This window comes from Homalodisca vitripennis, chromosome X (assembly GCF_021130785.1).
Source record: "Homalodisca vitripennis isolate AUS2020 chromosome X, UT_GWSS_2.1, whole genome shotgun sequence".
NCBI classification, from domain to species: domain Eukaryota; kingdom Metazoa; phylum Arthropoda; class Insecta; order Hemiptera; family Cicadellidae; genus Homalodisca; species Homalodisca vitripennis.
Window position 1 is genome coordinate 128336285 of NC_060215.1, and position 21234 is coordinate 128357518.

Below are 21234 nucleotides of genomic sequence, written 5' to 3' on the forward strand. Positions count from 1 at the left end.
ATCCGTTGTTTATGGCAATCCGCAGTATCTTTGATAATTTTGAACAAAACTTTTCACATCTTAAAATTCCTAGGCCGACTTTCATACATCGTAGAGATTGTTCTTACGTTATTATTGTTGTTTTACATGCATTCCTACATTGCAGCCAACGATTCCTTACGTTTGCTCATTTGATCTAAATTAGATAACAGAATATTACTTTAATCAGTTTTCTTTATTTAATTGTATTCTATTTATATATATATATATTTACTATATCAAAATCATTTGAGCCATAATAGTTAGATCTAAAGAAATGTAGATTCTCAAAATCAGTACTACCAGCACTTATGAAAATGTTTAATGGAATAATCACTCTTACTTAAGAAATTATAAATATGAGCTCTCTACATCTTCATCCATTATAAATTCATTATATACGCATTTACAGCTTTTTTCAGTTATCATTAAAAAGAACAGCGCAATAAACCCTAACTCTAATGACTAGTTTGATTCTTAACTAAGTATTTCAACCTATTACTTGGTGACAGCTACTAGTTGAAACATCACGGAGGATAGCAACAAATGCGATGAACAGATTTTATCTGTGTGTTGTTTTTGCTAATGTCATGAGTCTACAGCAACACAATGCTTTCTGAGACAAATACTATAGCCTGATAGTTTAATTGCTTACTCATTATGCAATACAAAACATCGCTACATAATATTGTAATGAACGAGTATAAAGTAATGCTTTATGTGCGTTTTTATGAGACTGTTTTGTCGAGCTACATATCAAAGTGGCTAAACCTGTAAAATATACATAAATATTGTGGTTCTAGAGGCGTATTTCTTATTTACTTGTGTAGTTGTTGTTATACATGACAACAACCGAAAAATCAAAGTTTTAACCTGTATTTATTACTTCTGCATCACAGCGTTCACATTAAAATATGTATAGTCTCTTAGAAAAACTACAACAATGAATGAAAGTTTGCCTTTCCTTCAACAGAGCAATGCATCAAGGATACAACCGTTTGTTTCATTGTCCTCGAATGAAGGATTCGCATCCTTTTATACAAAGCACAACACGCTGTCACCTATCTAGGGCCTTTAAAAGCCAAATAGAAAACTATTAACGCTGGCTTTGAGCCTTCTGAGTACTTATTCTAAATGTTAAAATAAAAAATAAATTTGGTAAAAAAATATGTTAGTTGAACTAACACAATCACTATAGCACAAAAAGTGCAGAGTATGCGAATAGAGTACAAAGTAGAAGTGGTGTTGTCAGGTGCAGCGAGGTGGCTGAACTGTCGGGGTATTCCTGCACATTGTACCAAACAGGACGTCCTGACAAGGGCTGGATGGGGCGAGCGTTGTGGGTCATGTAACCTTCCACAGACCTCAGCTTCCTGAATGCACCCAACTGTAACAAGTTTGGACCATGATATTATTTCATTCATTGTCAGATGCATGGAAGAGGCCAAAAAGTACTTCTATACGTTGAACCAAACAGGATGTCCCGTCAAGTCCTGGATGGAGTGAGTGTCGTATGTCTAGTTGTCTCCAGTAGACCTTTCTAAATGGACCTAACTGTAACAAGTTTGGCTTATAATAGTATTGCACTATCAGATGCTCGTTGGTTACCAAGTAGTATTCCTATATGTTTTTAATGATTTGATGTGTTGGTAGCGTCTGGAGGAGATGAGTTGTTTCGAATTAATAATAGGATTGCATATAGCTTAGTTTGGTGACTTCAATACAAAAACAGATGAGAAGATGCAAATATTATCGTGAATCGACACACTTTTTCGTGACCTGGCTGTAAGTTACTACTTTCGGAATTACACCTTGCCTAATTACAATCTATTCATGATTACAGTGCTCTGATGTATCGTGTCTAACATATTGCAAAGCTGGTCATCATAACCCATGAAATATTAAAGTTTGTCGTATTTTTATAAATTAGATCTGGTGTTTAAAAGCAATAATAGAAAATTTTAGAACATGATAGAAGAAGGATTATAATAACGGTATGTCACTTTGGTCCTCCTGTTTTCCGTAGCTTAATATAAGAATTCAATATAATTGTTTAATGAAACTAAAATATTTATCAAAATTTTAAAGTCGTTATATAGATTACTTAAGTATATTTTACAATGGTAAAATAATCTACAGATTTCCAGCTAGCTATTGTTAGGTAGTACATTTTTAATACAGTAGACTAATGTGTAGAAAAATAATAACTTATAACTCTGTACGATCTTACAATAAAATTCTTTCCTGTACACAAAATCGCAGTGCTTTTCTTAACTATCACTTCTTTAAATTGATGAACCATTATGTCAGATTCTACCAGGTCACTGAGTTTTAACTCAGGTCATTTAAACCCAAATGGCCTACTTGGAGAATAACAATGCACATTTCTCACTTTGCAGGAGCTTTTGTTGTGCTGGAACAGGCAACAGTTTCAGACATACTCATTGTTACAACTCACTTCAGGCACAGTAGGGCCTCGTTGTGGTACGCTGAATTCAGACAACACATCCGTACTTGTACTTTAGTGGTAACCGTTATCTCATTAGCTGTTAGTCAGCAATGGTTATCGAAACACAGCTGCATTAACAGTTACCAGAAATGAGCACTAACAGTTATCGATCCAAATCGTTATATAGGTTAAGATGAACGACTAATTTGATTAATTTTTTATGTAAGATAGTAACGTCAAAAACGAATAACTGAAATTGGAACTACAAATAACGAACAATGTTACTAATATGACTATCTTATTTCATCTTTATTTCCAATTATATTATTGTTATTGCGAGGAAAATAGCGTCCAGGTACAGCCACCGTGTTTTAAAAATACTTTTGCGAAAAAAGCAGTTATTAAATCTGTAACTTCTTAATTTTCATAGGCAATAGAATTGCTTCTTGCAATATATGTAACATATTGTAAATGCACAAACTATTGTTACTTTACACTGAAAACTGACACTATATTACAAAGGAAAGTACAAAATAGTGGCCTTAGCGTCTACCTTAGGGTTTATTAAGCGTTTAATTAGAACAGGGAAAAGTTATTATTAACACTATAGACGTACTAAAAAAAAACACATTTAAACCCATTATAAATATATTGAAATTTTGTCTAATGAAGTTTATTTATGCTTTAAAACCAAGTAAATTAAAATCTGAATAACTGGAATAAAACACGAAGTGAAAAATTATATTAAAAACACAATAGAATATTCTTTAATTCCTACCTTACACATGTTTTAAATCTTATTTTCTCTACATTAACTATTTGCAAGGGGCGTATGTTTTTTTGTATGTTTCGAGTATGAGTAAAATCTTGAAAATTGAACTGGCATACTCAGTGGAAACAGGAATCTTTACCTGATATAGTAAGGTAGTGCGGGTATATTTCGCAAAGACAGAAGAGGTGTAAAAACGATTACCAGAAGGAAAAAATACTGTGCAGAAGTATGTATTTGAAATGGACTTGAATATATTGAGTCCTGTATGGGGTAGGATGAGGAAGTCTGGGTATTTTGTGAAAAGAAAGGCTTAGATAATAGTATAAGAAGAAAGAAGATCAAAAGGCAGTGAAGACTGTTTCTTAAGTACAAACGAAATATATTAGAACTTGTTGCAGAAGTTTTGATGGATTGCAGGTGACTATCCAAGAGAGAATAAATGTTAACAATATTAGGAGACGAAAACAGGAATAAAGTTTAAGGATGAAAGTACAGCATTTCATGTTAAAAGCTTAAATGCCTTCTTAAACCGTTCACACTTTTGGTTTGTGAGATGCTTCAACCATCAGATCATACCTGGGAATGTGACAAGTAGATGGGGTGTTTGAAGTCAATCCAGGTGACAACCTCCAGACACGGGGGTGTAGTAAGGGACCCCTTGTATGTGAAGTATCTCTCGGTATCAAATGGCAGCAGCACATTGAGGCTGAGTGAAATATCAAGGCGTGTGCTCGAGTGAGGAAACTCTATATCTGGGAACTTGCGAACTATCTCAGAGTAAACTACGTTATCACTGTTGGAGTCGTCAATCTGAAATCAAAAACAAAATGATTGTTTGATCCCAATTGGTACAACAATGTAGACCTCTAGAAACATCTGTATTACCAATTCAGTTACATTCATTACAATGTTTTAGTACAGTTAAAACTTATTAGTGCGAATGTAATTTGATCCCAAAAGCATTGGTAATGTGTCTAACTATTAGTAATATCTATAAATAGCCACAGCATTAAAACGTATAACTCGTGCAGGACCAAAACTATGTATTTGTCACCAATTTCAAAATAATTTCAAATGCACTTTATTTTGAAGTTATGAAGAGTTTGTAATAAATTCAAGTGTCCAAAAAAATACAAAGGAAATGAAACCTGAAACTTTGTATATATTTATTTTTTGTGATAATAATTAAAAACCAAAACCATACTTGAGGTTGTTTTTTTAGAAATGAACAATATATAACACACTAACACAATAAATAACAATTATCTTTTCAATAATAAGACAATAAGTAAAAATATTCATAGTTTTTAATACTCAATGAAAATTATTACTTATTACTTTCTATTTGTAAAAAATATATACCTATAAAAGATTTATTTTTATTTTATGTATGTTACTCTTGTTGTTAATCTGTTATATTTGAAAATAAATATAGTTTTCAACAGAATATTTTTAATAAAACAAACTCAGATTTTATAAGTGTGTATACACAATCACTTTAAAATGCACCCTTTCAGCTCTAATAAGTCTCTCTGGCCAGATAATATAATTATTAGTCTTTATATAGTTTTTTTTTTATATTTCTAAACTTGAAGTTTGTTTTAATATCTTATGAATGGGACTGAAACGTCTTGGGTCAAAATAAAATTGTGAATTTTTAAAAAACGTAATCCTTGTTAGTTGAACTGTTGCTTAGATTACGTGTTGGCTCTATAGCCAAGAATTTCGAAACAGTTATGTTTTTTACATATGAAAATCAAAGTAGGAAAGTGAGGATTGAAGATAAAGTTTGAATCTGGAAAGAGGAGATCACTACAAACTATTGATCAAGTCGATGGTCCTGGTTCCTCTTTTCTGGGGTTAAAATTCCTATTAAAATAACGTGGCTGTAAAAGTGCTGCAAATAAAATAAAAACAAACTCGGGCTCAAACGTAATCTAATATAAGGAGCTTCTGTGAGTCCAGGACAACACTTGGAAATACAAGTGCAAATATACGGGGTGACTAATATTTCAGAAATAATTTTGGGTAGTTAAGTACGGTAAGAAAGGAATATAAATGAAAATATATATATATATATTGTATCCGTCTATCTACATGTGTTTTGTAAAATTATTAAAATGTATAATTGTTCCAAAAATTATCTATGTTATGATACTAAAATTTGGCATATGTATATTTTGAGTGTTATAAAGTATAATGGTTAAGAAGAATATTTTATGTCATTTACAGCTTCAAAATGAAAACATTTTTCTATTTATTATAACTGTCGCAATAGGTCATGTAGCTGATATCTAAATATCGTTTCATAACCTAAACTAAGGGATATATAAAAATGTAAGATAATCAATAGGATTGGCACCATTAATGTCAGAGGTAGCTCTGAGCTGGAATTTGAAACCGTTAGAATTAAAATGTCATTTAAATTCGCGTGGTAAAATGTATTATCACTTGGCTGTATGGATCAGCAGTAGAGTTTTTTCGAATAACTGTAGATAATCTTAAAATATTGTTTGAAGAAAAATGCAAAACATTTAAATTGTTTTTTTGAGAGTCCCAATTTGTTAGTAGATTTGAGTGCCCGGATCTAATATTTGGGATATTCAATAAGCCGTTTAAGAGTTCGATTTGGATATCCTTTTAATTTTAAATAATAAAAAATTACTTTTTGAAAAGCAAAGCAGTAAAAACAGTGCCTATTTTAAGCGCGTAATATTCACCCGCAAGCGAAAATGGGAGTGCCGATGGCCGAGTGGTCTAAGTCGTTGGACTTCGAGTCTGAGTTAGAGATAGCGCAGGTTAAAATCCTGTCTGTGACCGTTGCACTTTTTATCAGTACCATCAACCTTGTACTGTATCGACTCTCCCCCTTATTCTGTTTGATAAGATTCTCGCACAGGCCAGTGGCCCATGAGGGCGGACAGAATAAGGACTAAAAGGGGATCGGCCTCTCCTTTCAAAAAAAAAAAAATTAAAAATGTTACCATTGAATCCATAAAACAAACATTTCCAAATACCATAACAAGAGGATTTAAAGAAAAGTTATGGGTTTTATCAATTGATAAACGCTGTGAGGATTTATCAAATACAGCCTGGAGAATCATTCATAGCTCCACAACTGCCAAACCTTCTGAGAATAATGTTATAGATAATCTCATAGGAGTGGAACAAGAATTTAATAAACTAAATTAAATATTGTTTAAAAACTTGGTTGTGTAAAAGCATCATGCGATATTATCACCACTACAGGTGTGTCGAGACTACTGTAACAGATACTTTGTACCGGGTACTCGTCTGTCCTGAGAATGCCGTTACCGGAAACCAAATGTACCCGGTACGGGTTACAGTTACAGGTACTTTTACGGTACAGAATTTTTACACGGTTACTTGTACAAAATATTGAGACTTGGTTAGCAGTAACTGGATCATGCACCACGTATGATAAATTCATTACAAAACAGTTACTGGGAGTATCGGATACAAGCCACAAGTAATAGTAAAGCCTGACCATCAACATTGCTGTAATGGTGATATTCAAGAATGTACAGTTTTAAACAAAATTAAAAATACATATTATGCGGTTCCGTGCTTTTTAAATTAAAATATTCATAAAGTTTGAATTTTTATATTTGTTTAATTTTTCTTATTTTGTATGTGGGTCTATAAATAAATAATGTTTTATACATGCCTATAATTTAAAGGTATAACAAATTAAAATATACTTTATTTCTTCATTGTTATTGTTTACAATACTGTTGGGTAAAAAAGATAAATTTTGTTTTATTTACGTTGTGTTTTTAATTCTGATTATGTAGTTCCTAATTTATTTTTGCAATATTACTCATCAATAAAGGTATAAACATCTCATTGTAGGGGAAGATTGATTGTCTAGTTTCTTAATGACAATGACTTTATAATACTATACATTTTGAACCATTCCTTCTATTTTGCAACAATAGATTAATGTTACGCTATTCTGACTTTGTTTTAAAAACAACACTGTGACAATTATATTTTGTACAGGTGTCTCAGTGGCGCTGAAGTAACTAATTGGAAATTGTAACACTCGTCATAAGTAGAGTAACTGAATAACTTGTAGCAGAAGAACTCTGTATTCATTATCACTCTTGTACCCAGTATCTGTGAGGTACAAAGTACCAGTAGTAGTAGTCTGAGTGTACCGTTACCGCTATAATTGGAAGTGCTCCCGAGTACTTGAGTACTTTGTAACTGATATTTGTAACCATTACTAGAGAGTCCCTTTACCGGTTGTGACGAGTACTGAGAAATATAATTTTAGCGCAATTCTACTTAGCAAGCAGTAAATTTGTTTCAGGTAATATAAATGAACCTTTCGTTTAGTGAACCCTCTTGGATGTTGTTGAGATCAGAATGTACATTCGCAAATTTCCGATCAAAGAATAACAATATGCTAGACTGAGTTTCTTAGAGATCCATTATTGGATGAATTCTTTTTCTCATTTCTACATTCGACGAATTTTTTCTCCGCCGACATGAGCAAGAAATGCAACCTTAAGTGTTTGTCAGTAACGTTATATATTGGAAACAGGTTTCATAAGGTTCCTGGAAATGCACATTGATCGTTAATTCAAAAATTCCTAATCCAGAAACGTAGAACTTGTTCAATAACGAAGCACCTACGAATATTCTTCCTCAGGTTGGTGTAAAACTAATTAATAGACGACCGGAATGTTTCAAAGGAACAACAAACTGCGTTCATATTCGGCTATTGTATCTTCTAGGAACGAATGTACTTTACTCCATCAACAAGCTGGGGTTTTCATTACTCAGAGTTAATTGCACAAATGCTAAAAAAAATCAATTCTGTGTCTTTGCCACAGACTGTTATTGTTTTTGTCTGTAGACAGAAACGTCACTCGCCAGCCACAAGGGATTAACATGATTTATCCGGATAGTGCATATTCCACATAACAAGTTATTAAGTTATTTTGAGCATTCAAATCAGAGGTGTCGTGTATTTATAGAGTAAAGTTAACAAAAATATTATTATTATTACATTACCTGATCGAGTACAGAGTTGGAAATGTAGCCCTGTTTCTTTGGGGTCGAATATGATGTTACAGTCGGAACAAAGAAATATCCTATTTAAATTCGTTGTCCGATACAGGTAGTGGCCCAGATGGTGTAATGCACTCTAATGTGTTTTCCACTCAATTACATTGAAACTAAAAGGTTAAATGTTTCTTGTCATTCGCTCCATAGAAGTTGTTCTTATTTTATTAAAGAAATTAAATAAAGCTTCTAACATTTGTACATTCATCCGAGTAAAAACCAATGCCGTTGTAATATGAGATTCTCTTACACATTTAATCACTTTCCCTTACATTTATGTACATGTTGGTCCAAATTAAGAGTTCATGGATTTTGTGAGGGGCATTCTTCTACAAATTATTTTATACTTCAATAACGTAGTTGAGCATACTTTCTAACTTAGTGTATCATCTATATTAAGGCTTGTACATTTTTTGTAACTTTCAAAACGGTTATGTCTTTTTTATGCTCGGCCAAATACATCCATCTCACAATTCTACCTGGTTTATATCAACATAACTGGGTACAGTAACTGTCAGTCATTCACTGAAACTCTTTAACTATACATAGGCCAGTCGTACCTACGTTGTGTGGTCAAACTTCTTTTGGAGTGGGCTCCCAGCTCATAGTTTTCAAGTGGAAAAGTCTCCTTCTTTGGGTAGGGAGAGTTTGTATTTGAACAACTTATTATAACTGCAATCGTTAAACCATCAGTATAGAGGTGTAATACTTCGATAATTCTGTATAGAGCACTACTAAAATAATGTAGACTAATAGAATCTGGACATCATACATATTATATACAGGGTAATTCACGAATATATGCAGAACTGTGAGAGCTCATTCTAGATGCATTCTAGATTTATATGAAAAAGTTTATATAAATATGGATTCAGAACTGCTTCGTTAACTACTTAATGCCTCTAAAACTGCTTAACTTACATTTCTGGAACCTGTTTTAATCCATTTATCAGATCAAAACTCATAAGAAACGATTCAATTCGCTTCTTAATCAACCTTACCAGAATTTCAGGAATACCTCGTTTTACATGGTGAGCTGAATTTCGGGCAAAATCTTTCGCTAGCCGTAACGCGCTATGTTTATGTACACATTTTCCATTATTTTACATGTAGAATGAACTCCCACAGTTTCTGCATACCTTCGTGAATCACCCTGTATAAAGAATTCTAGGCTTTCAGCTGTTTACGTATTCTTCTGGTATTTTAGATAATATTATTGTTGTTGTATATAGAATGATATTGTACTCGATGGAACAGAAGAAATTATAAGTGGAAAAGGTGTAGTACGTAGCTTTTCTACAGGGAACCCATTAGTTTGTTCACATTTTGGAATACAAAACCTGGTAATTAATCTACTGGGATCGCACAAGTTTTAAATCACTTAATTATATTTTAGATATCTATTTGGGCACGATTTCAGAGAGCGTGACAATCGCACGAGATTTACTACTCTACGCTGTAAACCACAAGCGGTTATTCAATGTACTACTAAACCTTTAATTAAACTGTTAAACCCTAGGTAATGTTTTAATAGATTAATAGATATTCGTTACCGCTGTTCCAGATTCAGTTCTTCGTACTCTATTAATTTACATGTTAGTCATTCTTTTTAACTATAACAGTTCATCTTATTGACGGTTAGTGTTCATCTCGGGTAAAAAGCTGAAATTATTTTCCCACTACATGTGCTGAGTGACACTTCATGAAATAACGCTCTACGTTAACTGCAACGTGTGACTTGTTTTCAAGCTCAGCCTAATTTGTTACAGCGTTGCATGATTTTGTTCTGAAGCTGTTTCGAACATATGATTATTCGAAAAATCTGCTGGTCGGATGTTACTGATGTGTGACAAGATCGGTAAGATGTTGGAATGGTTAGGAGCCTAACTTAGGAAATGTACACAGTTAGAGGCCCGTGGCTGTTCCAACTGTAGGATTATCGGGAGCCTTTACATTTATGTTGACATGTTTCTAAATGTAGCCAATATATGTAATTAATTACACGAGAATCGAGAGTAATAGTCATTAGAATAAGTTACTAATTTTGCACTGTAACTATCTTTACTGAACCAGGTACTTAAACTCATGAGTTCATATATGGATATATCTAGCATCATTACATGCATTACTATGGAGAAAAGTTTTCAATGTTCAATCCGAATTTCAAACCTTAGCATCCAATATTTACGATTATTAAGAAGAAAGCAAAAACGCAATCTTTAAAACAGTTGGTCTCATGTGGTGCCCTAACCGTGATATTTATGTTTTTGTAATGTGATTGTGTTAAAAATTCTCATTAAATGCTTCCGTTTCTTTTCCAGCACCTAAGATTTAATACGTGTACAAAGTATCATGTAAATCTAGTATGCATTTTTGGAGATTTTGTGATAAGGCATTAATTTAAATTTGGCTTTTGTGAGCACATTGTTATGTTCATCATTTTAAATACATTTATATTTCATGAGATAGTATTTGGATGCGCAATATTCCAAGAAAAATGACTTGAGATTATACATGAAATTTTTGATTAGTAATTTTCAGGTTAACATTCCTTTCTCGAGTTTCGCCATCATCATTGTGTAAAAATGTTCATATTCACAACGGTAAAAATCAAAATTACGACTCAAATTTTGAGTCGGTAGACTAAAGCTAAATTTCAAACTTTTGCAACCAAAAAAATCACACCGACTTCGTTAAATATAGCTGTTATGATAATTTGACTGAGGATTGAAAACCTTAAAACCGGATTTCATATTTCGTCATGAATGCTACACAGTAAAACTTGTGTCAACCAGCTCGCCGGGGGCATTTTCTTTCGCGTCAAAACAATTACTATTTTTATTGGTAATTTTTAATTCAAGTTTCAAAATATTTGGGCTCTGTTAAATTATATTTACCCATCTTATTAACTATAAATTAAAAATTCTAGGCAACAACGTAGCAAAAATTTTACGTATTATTTCAATCTCTAAATAATACACCTGAAATAATTAAGTACTATTAATTTAAAACAAAAACATATATGTTGCAGATTTTCATTAATTTAAAATATATCTATTTATAGTCGAATTACTTATTCGCCTAGTTTGATGGCATGTTGACATGAGTATGCCTATAATCATTTTCGCCCCAAGATGATTCAAACATTCCCGGATGTTTCAATCCTTTTGTTTACTCTAGCTCCCGGTCCTGTCGCTTACTGTGGAATCTATCTGCTCGTATTGATCTATCACTGTAGCCGTTGCATCGGCACCTATAATACTGGTCACTTAGTAAAGCAATCATTGTCTGTTAGGAAACTCTAAAAATGGTGACATTGCCGTTAATGGCCTCGCGCGTTACTAAAAAATATCCTTATATCTGTCCATTTTCCGAATCTATTATTATTGGAGGCGAAATGTTAACAAGTCATGAGTAAATACTCATTAAGGATTAAGGTTAATTTCTAACAGCTCTATTAAACCCTCATCAAAGCGCCATATTGAGACATTTGGATAAGGAATAGCAGTAATAGAGTGGCTGAGATCTGAACGAAAAGAGTCAAATGAGATCGTTCTATAAATGTAAGGATAGTTTGATTTCGTTATTTCACATTTGATTTCGGTAGTGTACCAAACAAAGAAACAATACAGTTGAGTGTTTGGAACGGGTACCATCACACCTGATCAATGTACCTCAAGTGCCTAAAAACCTAGTCCAGTCGGAATGTAGTTGTGGCAAAACAGCAGCTTGCGATGATTATGCTTATGTCGGTAGAATGGTTGGACCATTTACACATATCGAGTAAAGTGACGGAATGTTATCATTGTATTCTTCTTTTAATCCGCAATTCTTGAATTTGTATTATTCAAATGGTCAAATATATGGAGATTTAAGTTGCCATTTGAACTGTAAACACCAATTGTACATAAATGATTTTCGTTTTATCAATCCATGGTGTTTATTTCCAATACAGAACGACCAATTGATTTGAGAATGCTGCAGTTTATGATGGTATAAGAAATATGATTTAAAATTATGCACTAGAAATTTATCAAACAATTGAATATATCTGTGGCAACTTTCTGCGATTTAAACTCATAAAATATCACACAACGATATATCATTCTCAAATAAACAACACAGAAACAGAAATCATTATTTATACACTCTGTAAAAAGGATATGCCGATCCTCTCAACAAAAACTACAAGAACCATACAAATACAGCTGAAAACCATGACGAACACGCGAACATAGGCTATGTATACGGAGAGTGGCTGCTGTCTCTTCAACTGATAATTAGCATTTCAATCAGGTTGTTACTGCGCTGTTAGTGTTTCGTAAAGTTCTTTGCAATGATTCACAAACATAAATCTCACTCCGTTATACAATTTAGTCTATCTTCATCTAATGAAATACGATTAAAATACAAATATATATATATATATATATATATATATATATATATATATATATATATATATATATATATATAAGGTGTCTGTTTACCACAGTGTGCACACAAAAATACAAAATTAAAATTAATGACTCGTCACGAAATTTTCAAAACTGCACATTTTATTTTTGATGACGGACGGATTGTGAAGGGAACAGGTTTTTTCCGGACATTTTCCACCGTTCAGTGAAACAAAAAATCAGTAATACCAATAGTGTTACTGATTTTTTGTTTCACTGAACGATGGCAGGTGTCCTAAAAATCCTGTTCCCTGCACAATTTATTTACATGGGACTTTGTACGAGTATTCGTCTTAAATCTCAGGTGCTCGATAAGAAACGGAAAACATTTAATGAGAATTAGTAAATTATTCTAATAACTGTTAACGTCGATACTCATGTAATCAATTACATATATTGGTGATATTTAGATACATGTCAACATAAATGTAAAGGCTCCCGATAATCCTACAGTTGGAACAGCCACGGGCCTCTAACTGTGTACATTTCTTAAGTTAGGCTCCTAACCATTCTAACACCTCACCGATTCTGTAACGCTTCAGTAACATCTGACCAGCAGATTGTGACATACAACGCTAGAGTAATGGGTCTCGTGCCATTGTTACGATCTCTGGAAACATATTGTAAAAGATGTATAAATATAATTAAGTAATTTAAAACTTCTGCAATCCTAGTAATTGATTTACCAGGTTTTGTATTCCAGAATATGGACAAACTAATGGGTTCCTCATAGCAAGGTTACGTACTGAAACTTTTAGACGTGTATTTTCTTGTGATAAATTGTGAACGTGTACAATTTTATTGAAAACAACAAGCATACTAAGCCTTGACTCCTTGGTACAAAATAAGTATAGTTTCTAAATTCCATGAGCCTACATTAATTCAGTACTGATTTATACAGAATTTACAAAATTTCTCACCTCTATATTAATCTTTCAACGATCACAGATACATATAGGTTGTTCATATACAAACTCCCCCTACCCAAAGAAGGAGATTTCTCCACTTGAAAACTATGAGCTGGGAGCCCACTCCAAAAGAAGTTTGACCACACAACGTAGGTACGACTGTCCTATGTATAGTTAAAGAGTTTCAGTGAATGACTGACAGTTACTGTACCCAGTTATGTTGATATAAACCAGGTAGAATTGTGAGATGGCTTTATTTGGCCGAGCATAAAAGAGACATAACAATTTAGAAAGTTTACAATAAACGTGCACGCCTTAATATAGATGAAACACTAAGTCAGAAAGTATGCTCAACTACGTTATTGAAGTATAAAATAATTTGTAGAAAAATGCTCCTCACAAAATCCATGAACTCTTAATTTGGACCAACATGTACATACATGTAAGGGAAAGTGATTAAATGTGTAAGAGAATCTCATATTATAACGGCATTGGTTTTTACTCGGATGAATGTACAAATGACAGAGGCATTATTTAATTACTTCAATAAAATAAGCACAACTTCTACGGAGCGAATGACAAGAAACATTTAACCTTTTAGTTTCAATGTAATTGAATGGAAATCACATTAGAGTGCATTACACCAGCTGGGCCACTACCTGTATCGGACAACGAATTTAAATAGGATATTTCTTTGTTTCGACTGTAACATCATATTTCTACCCTCAAAGAAACAAGGATATATTTCCAACTTTGTTATCGATCAGGTAATTTAATAATAATAATATTTTTGTTAACTTTACTCTATAAATACACGACATCTGTGATTTGAATGCTCAATATAACTTAATAACTTGTTATGTGGAATAAACAATATCAGTTTAATTCGTGGTATTGACTATTTGTGGCTGGGAAGTAATATTTTACTCTATACGAGTAGTTACACGATATCGGTGTTTGGCATGCCAGAAATAACTTAATAACTGGTTATGTGTATTATGCACTATCAGGTTAAATCATGGTATTGGCTATTTGTGGCTGGGAAGTAATATTTTACTCTATACGAGTAGTTACACGATATCGGTGTTTGGCATGCCAGAAATAACTTAATAACTGGTTATGTGTATTATGCACTATCAGGTTAAATCATGGTATTGGCTATTTGTGGCTGGGAAGTAATATTTTACTCTATACGAGTAGTTACACGATATCGGTGTTTGGCATGCCAGAAATAACTTAATAACTGGTTATGTGTATTATGCACTATCAGGTTAAATCATGGTATTGGCTATTTGTGGCTGGGAAGTAATATTTTACTCTATACGAGTAGTTACACGATATCGGTGTTTGGCATGCCAGAAATAACTTAATAACTGGTTATGTGTATTATGCACTATCAGGTTAAATCATGGTATTGACTATTTGTGGCTGGGAAGTAATATTTCACTCTATACGAGTAGTTACACGATATCTGTGTTTGGCATGCCAGAAATAACTTAATAACTGGTTATGTGTATTATGCACTATCAGGTTAAATCATGGCATTGGCTATTTGTGGCTGGGAAGTAATATTTTACTCTATACGAGTAGTTACACGATATCGGTGTTTGGCATGCCAGAAATAACTTAATAACTGGTTATGTGTATTATGCACTATCAGGTTAAATCATGGCATTGACTATTTGTGGCTGGGACGTAATATTTCACTCTATACGAGTAGTTACACGATATCTGTGTTTGGCATGCCAGAAATAATTTAATAATTTGTTATGTGTATTATGGACCATCAGGTTAAATCATGGTAAGCCCTTGTAACTGAATTTTTTTTTTTTTTTTTTTTTGACGCATGAAGATACTAACTGATACAACTCTGTTAAAGTGTCCTAACGGAACCGTCTGTAACAGTTTATATTGCTAAGGTCAGTAATAACCCCAGACAGACCAAGACTCGCTTCTATTTTACTAAAGGAACAAACTTATGTGCCAATGCCGGGTGTATTTTATAGTCTGTGCTACTGGAGGCAAACTACATGATACTATTATAACTGTCACAGATATTCTTCAAGCATTCTTAATAGCTAAATCTATGACACAAATATGCAGGTGCCTACCTAATAACGAACTCAAACTATTTTTCATGACCTCAAAGGAATTACATGACCTTTTAGATATAATGGAGGGATGTTACAGAATAGTAATTACTTATAACACCTATTACAATCATCAAACACTATCAACATTAAAATTTATTACACGTCTCGATTTTAAAGTAATTTCTATTATGCTAGGAAAGATTTGGTCAACTTTGTAGCAGTGAAACATGTTGTTAGTCCAGCTTTGTAGTGTATAGATATACACCAGTTACAGTATAGGGCTCCAACAACGGATTGAGTATTTAATCAGCAGGTCATATTGGACAGGATACTGTTATTGTACCAAATTACGAATATATAGGTACAAATAAAGTTTTGATGTAAATAGCACTATTTTATGACTATTTAGAATGCTTGAGTACCAATCAATAGTATTAGGCAGTTGTTACTATGCCCGACTTTGTACGAGTGTAAACCAGTCACGAGTATAAAGATAAAACATTGATATGTTTTTTTTTTAATAAGTGAATACCAGTCGAAGTACTTGAATGTTTGCCCGGCTTTAATATTAACCAGCTTGTGGTCTTATATTTGTTTATTACTCGTACATTTTATCGTATGAGTAAGACTTATAATTAGTAGACTTTTACGTCATAAATTGTTGCTTCAATCTTGATAGTGTTATAAATATAATCTATATGATAATACTAAAAATAATGAGTGGGTTTAATTTTACTCAAATAAATACCATATTAATACATAAGAAAATAGTGTGTGCAACAGCTTTGATAAGTGCATACTCTGTTAGAACCAACATCAAGACTTTACTACGTGATACGTACCTCGTAGAATAAGGCTAATACGAGAAGGCCATCTTTGTACTGCATTGCTTCATCAACACTCTGGTAATCCGTTTTAAAAAATACCATATGAAGCTCCATCGGATAGCTGAAACAACAAATGTGACTTTAGATACAAGTTTTAAATCAGTACACTCTATTTCTATAACATGTATAGCTATGACTGACGCACACAGTAACTCATCACTACTTCTTGTACTTTCCATGGACATAGGTAGGTTTTAACCACACACGTGTCCTAAATATAACAAGTAAGACATTAAGATCTTGATATACTGTACTGAAGGTTTACACTTTTAGAATAGGCGTAGACCTAATTTATATTAGAAGCAGAGGGAAAACATTAAAATGTATTATTATATGTACATATAACACATAAAAACACAGACACGATGAATTAAATATAATTATTTTCAAAATGTTATGTTGTTCAGAGACTTTCTGTTACATAAAATGATATTGTGTAAAACCCTAATTATTTCAGATATGTACGTTCTGTTTTAAATAATCATTTACCTACAGTATAACAGCCAATATTTGGCCAGATGTTACTAAAATAAAGAAAATAGTCAAACAAATTTCAATTGTTTTAATATCACTATTTCGCCTGTTACCGAATTCACAGGAACGAATTGTTCTAATTGTTTTCATATTTTGTACTTTTATATTGTTACTAATACTGTACTTTATTACAAGTTCATTTTGTGTATAACTACTGATAGGTTTGTCTTTTTTGTTCCATAGCCATAATTCTATGCGAAGTCCTATAACAGTCGCACCCAACATTATAATGAATATGTAATATTATAGTACAAAAACGATGATTCGCAACAATGGTTTTTAAGGGTTCGTTTTAACAACATTTATTATGGTTAAATAGAGTACTAAAAGCCTAACAATTTATCATGTAAAATTATTTCTGCAGTAACTTTGGGTAGGTAGTTCATTAACATGTCGAGATACAAATTCCACGTAGAAACCCACTGTTTAAGTAAATGTTTCTCAAAATATACTAAGGGCATTATTCACCAAATGAATTGACGCTTACTTACTATTTGCACCTTAGGTCTATGCTTTTATAATACTAAATAATATGCCACATTGTTTATACTAAATATCTGTTTTTTTATTATTACTTTAAAAATGTGTTTTAATATAGTTGTATTTATTTTATATTAAATGCTTTCGTAATTAGAAAGTCTACTAAACATTTCACTTTATGTAACTATTCGACCAGTATACCTTTAGCTAGCTAGTCTCATAGTAGTTTCTCTTGTCCAGTTATTTGCAGGCTATGTCTAATTCTTCATTTCAAAAAGTTAAACGTTGTAATTCCTAAGAATACTTAGAAAAGTCGATGCGGACAAAATGATCTAGACAATCTGAAGGTATGGGTCATGGGCTCTCAACATGTTCTCCCACGGCAGGTTGCTTCCAGAATCCTAAGACAGCTTATCATACTTCAGAACTCATCATACAGGATGTTTGAACCTCAAATTTTCTCAAATAATGTAATTCATCGGTTTTATGATCTTCACATATTTAAATTTACCAAGACCTGTAAATTATTTACTTCCTGTTCGCAACAGCCATAAGGACATTAAACCTCTAAGTTACACTGGTCTGGTGATAGACCATTGCCATCTATCTTATTTTATAAGTCTCTCATTCACACCTCAGGATCTGTTTATTATTATAAACTAAGGGGTGTGTCCACATTCTTATTTGTAATGCACAACAAAAAAGCAGGCTTAGCATAGTACAAATCGCGATCAGTACTGTACGTACCCGACACACCAAAACACTACCATTATCCCTGGATTCGGTCGAACCAGAATAAAAACTAATCAAATCTCCTTTCCCTGTTACCAAGAAGGCAGTTAGTTACAAACCCAATACTTGGAGTCGTAAACTAAAGAAAAGTCTTTTAAGTGTTTCTCTATAGGTGGCAAATCAAGCTGCCGGTGGTACGCTGACACAGTAATAAAGTATACTTGTAAAATCCGTAATTCGACCGATGAAATTCTTAAATATTTTCTAAAAACAAAAAATTAGAACCCCAATTATCGATCTACTGACTCGTGCATGCAACATGCAACACCTCTCAATAGATTCTATATATACTTACTTCTTGATATCGCGCATGTCCAACAAAAGAAAAAAAGAAATCTGCTATTACTAAAATTATTTAAGGACCTTACAATCTCACTTTCTGAAGGAACGGCGTAAGTTCTAGGCCTATATGAAACCCAAGGCATAAAAACAAAATCCAAATGTCAACTTCTGTGAAGCAGCACTGCTGGTACATGGATTCCAGTTTACAAAAAAAACGCCGTCGACTTGTGCAGTGCAGATGTTGCTTAAAACGAGCTCCGCGTGGGCCACCTGCATGGACTGATCATACACCCCGGAGAGAAAGAGTGGTGATGGAGGGGCACCTCCTGCCAACTACAAAATAGCCCGTGTATTGGAATATTGGAGTGAGCAGTCCCAAACGTACTCGCTCCATACTATTCTGTATTTAATTTAGTTCAGTACCCGGCAAACCTATTAAAATGTACCACTGTGTTTTCAGCTTATACTCTGAGTTGAACACCTTTCAGTAGTTTGGTGCAGCATACATATATTTTCAAGCTAAATGTTGCAGGATGCAGCACAATTACATTTATTTCAGTAAACCTTGATTTTACAACGTAATTAATATTCTTAGCATTAGAGATCAGTAGAACTAAAATATTTTCATCATAGGAATTATATAGATATTTCTACGCAACCACAGAAGTGGTGTTTAAAATTTATTGTAAACCATACTTATATATATATATATATATATATATATATATATATATATATATATATATAAACCACCATGCTTATAGTTAGCTGTATATGAGGTTAAACTGAATGTGTCAGTTACAATACTATAATCTAATTAGAAAAATGTATTTATTAACGATGTCATGCGCCATGTTAGATATTTAAGTTAGGTAGTTGTGATTGATTTTGTCATATTTATATATTTATGTTTTTGATGAACATTTGCTAACAAGTTTCTTTTTTTAATCCACTTAGTTTCTAGTTCTTAACACATCTAATGTGATAACTCTTTGTTACAGCTTTTGTAGCGTAATTATTATTTATGTACTACCAATTCCTTAATTTTAGAGTCCTTACTCTATATTAAAATATGTTGCAGTTATGCTTATGAATTTCTTGCTTTGTCCTATTAATTTTAATCGCTTTCCAATGAAATAAAAAAGTAGATGTGCCGTCGTTTTAAGCCTATATGCAAAATATTATGGAATTATGACACGTTATTCTTTGTGCACCATCTCACATTTTGTCAACTGTCTTTGGAGGTATAAAGAAATTTAAATATTGATATAATTAATCGAATGAACATGAATGTTATTGTAATATACATTCTATATGATTTCTATGTTTTTCAAATATTTTTGGATATAAAACGAATCATTAATTCGTAATAGATAAAAGAAATAATAACCGTTCCGAACTGAGGTCGCTGATCAGGCAAATGTTCGGGGTTTGTCGGAACAGTTCGGCTCTGATCAGCCGTATGTTCGGTATTTGTTGGCATTACTCGGGTCTACCCCACTCTTTCACTCCGAGGTGTATGATCAGTCCATACAGGTGGCCCACGAGGAGCTCTCGGCTGTCAGAGGTCCTATCGTCTAAATTAAATGCACCGTTAAAGGGGCGGTCTCCCATCACCACACTTTTGACGTTTGTATATTGAAATACAGCATACAGAGCATCTGTGTACAGTACGCGCGCTGAATGTTCGGCCCTGTCGTTGCCCTACTAACCAAATAAAAACATTGACACTCCAATGATCCGTCACGGACGGCAATGTTTAATTCTCGCTCGACAATCAACTTATGGTTTGACCAACTTCCTGTACAAATAAAATTCTGAAACTTCGCAGATCTATTTTCCTGTTTATGCCAATATTTTCAATTTTTTATTACTTTTCTTCAATAAAATATATTTTTAAATTAACTGAGCAAAAATTGTGATGCAAAAAAGTTTGTATGTGAGGATTATTTTTATTATTTGGTCAGGAAACTTTCACCAGCGGGAAAGTTTTTCTGAATGAACTGAAGTCAATTTTAGATTTTACATAGTTTAGGTTAGCCGTAACTTAGTCTGAAGTGGAATGTATCACCGACACCGCTGCCCTACAGTTTATAATTCACGTAAATGCAACACGGCAATACCATTTTAAAGTTTAACATTGAATCACTGTGCAATAGTTTATTTCTGAAAAAAAAAAACACTTTAGGCCATAGTGGTGATCTGTGATAAACTAAAAGTTTAAACTTTAATGAAATTATGTTGAATTTCATTGTATTATATTCGAATAGAAAGTGTTTTGGGGTGTATTGTTTATACACTAATTTTATGACAGATGAATGAATACGAAACACTGATGTATAAAAAATCCTGAGAACAGGGACAATAAATATTCAGACTGTAGCGGGCCAAACATTGGCGGATGTCTGCAGAACAGTTGTTATACCGGGCAATCCACCCGTCCCCAGTCATAGTCTGCTCGGTTGACT

General features: G+C 33.0%; 1 protein-coding gene across 1 annotated transcript in view; it reads right to left on the reverse strand.

Moving 5' to 3' along the window:
• Positions 1–325: 325 nt before the first annotated feature.
• LOC124369856 (carbonic anhydrase 1-like) overlaps positions 326–21234 on the reverse strand; it is a 162728-nt gene continuing 141819 nt past the window's right edge. Inside the window, exons 5-7 of the mRNA XM_046827986.1 lie at positions 16634–16739; positions 3816–4049; positions 326–1405 (exon numbers count right to left, since the gene is read on the reverse strand). Coding sequence (XP_046683942.1) covers positions 1211–1405; positions 3816–4049; positions 16634–16739 — 535 coding nt within the window. The 3' untranslated portion in view covers positions 326–1210. The remainder of the gene's footprint in view (positions 1406–3815; positions 4050–16633; positions 16740–21234) is intronic.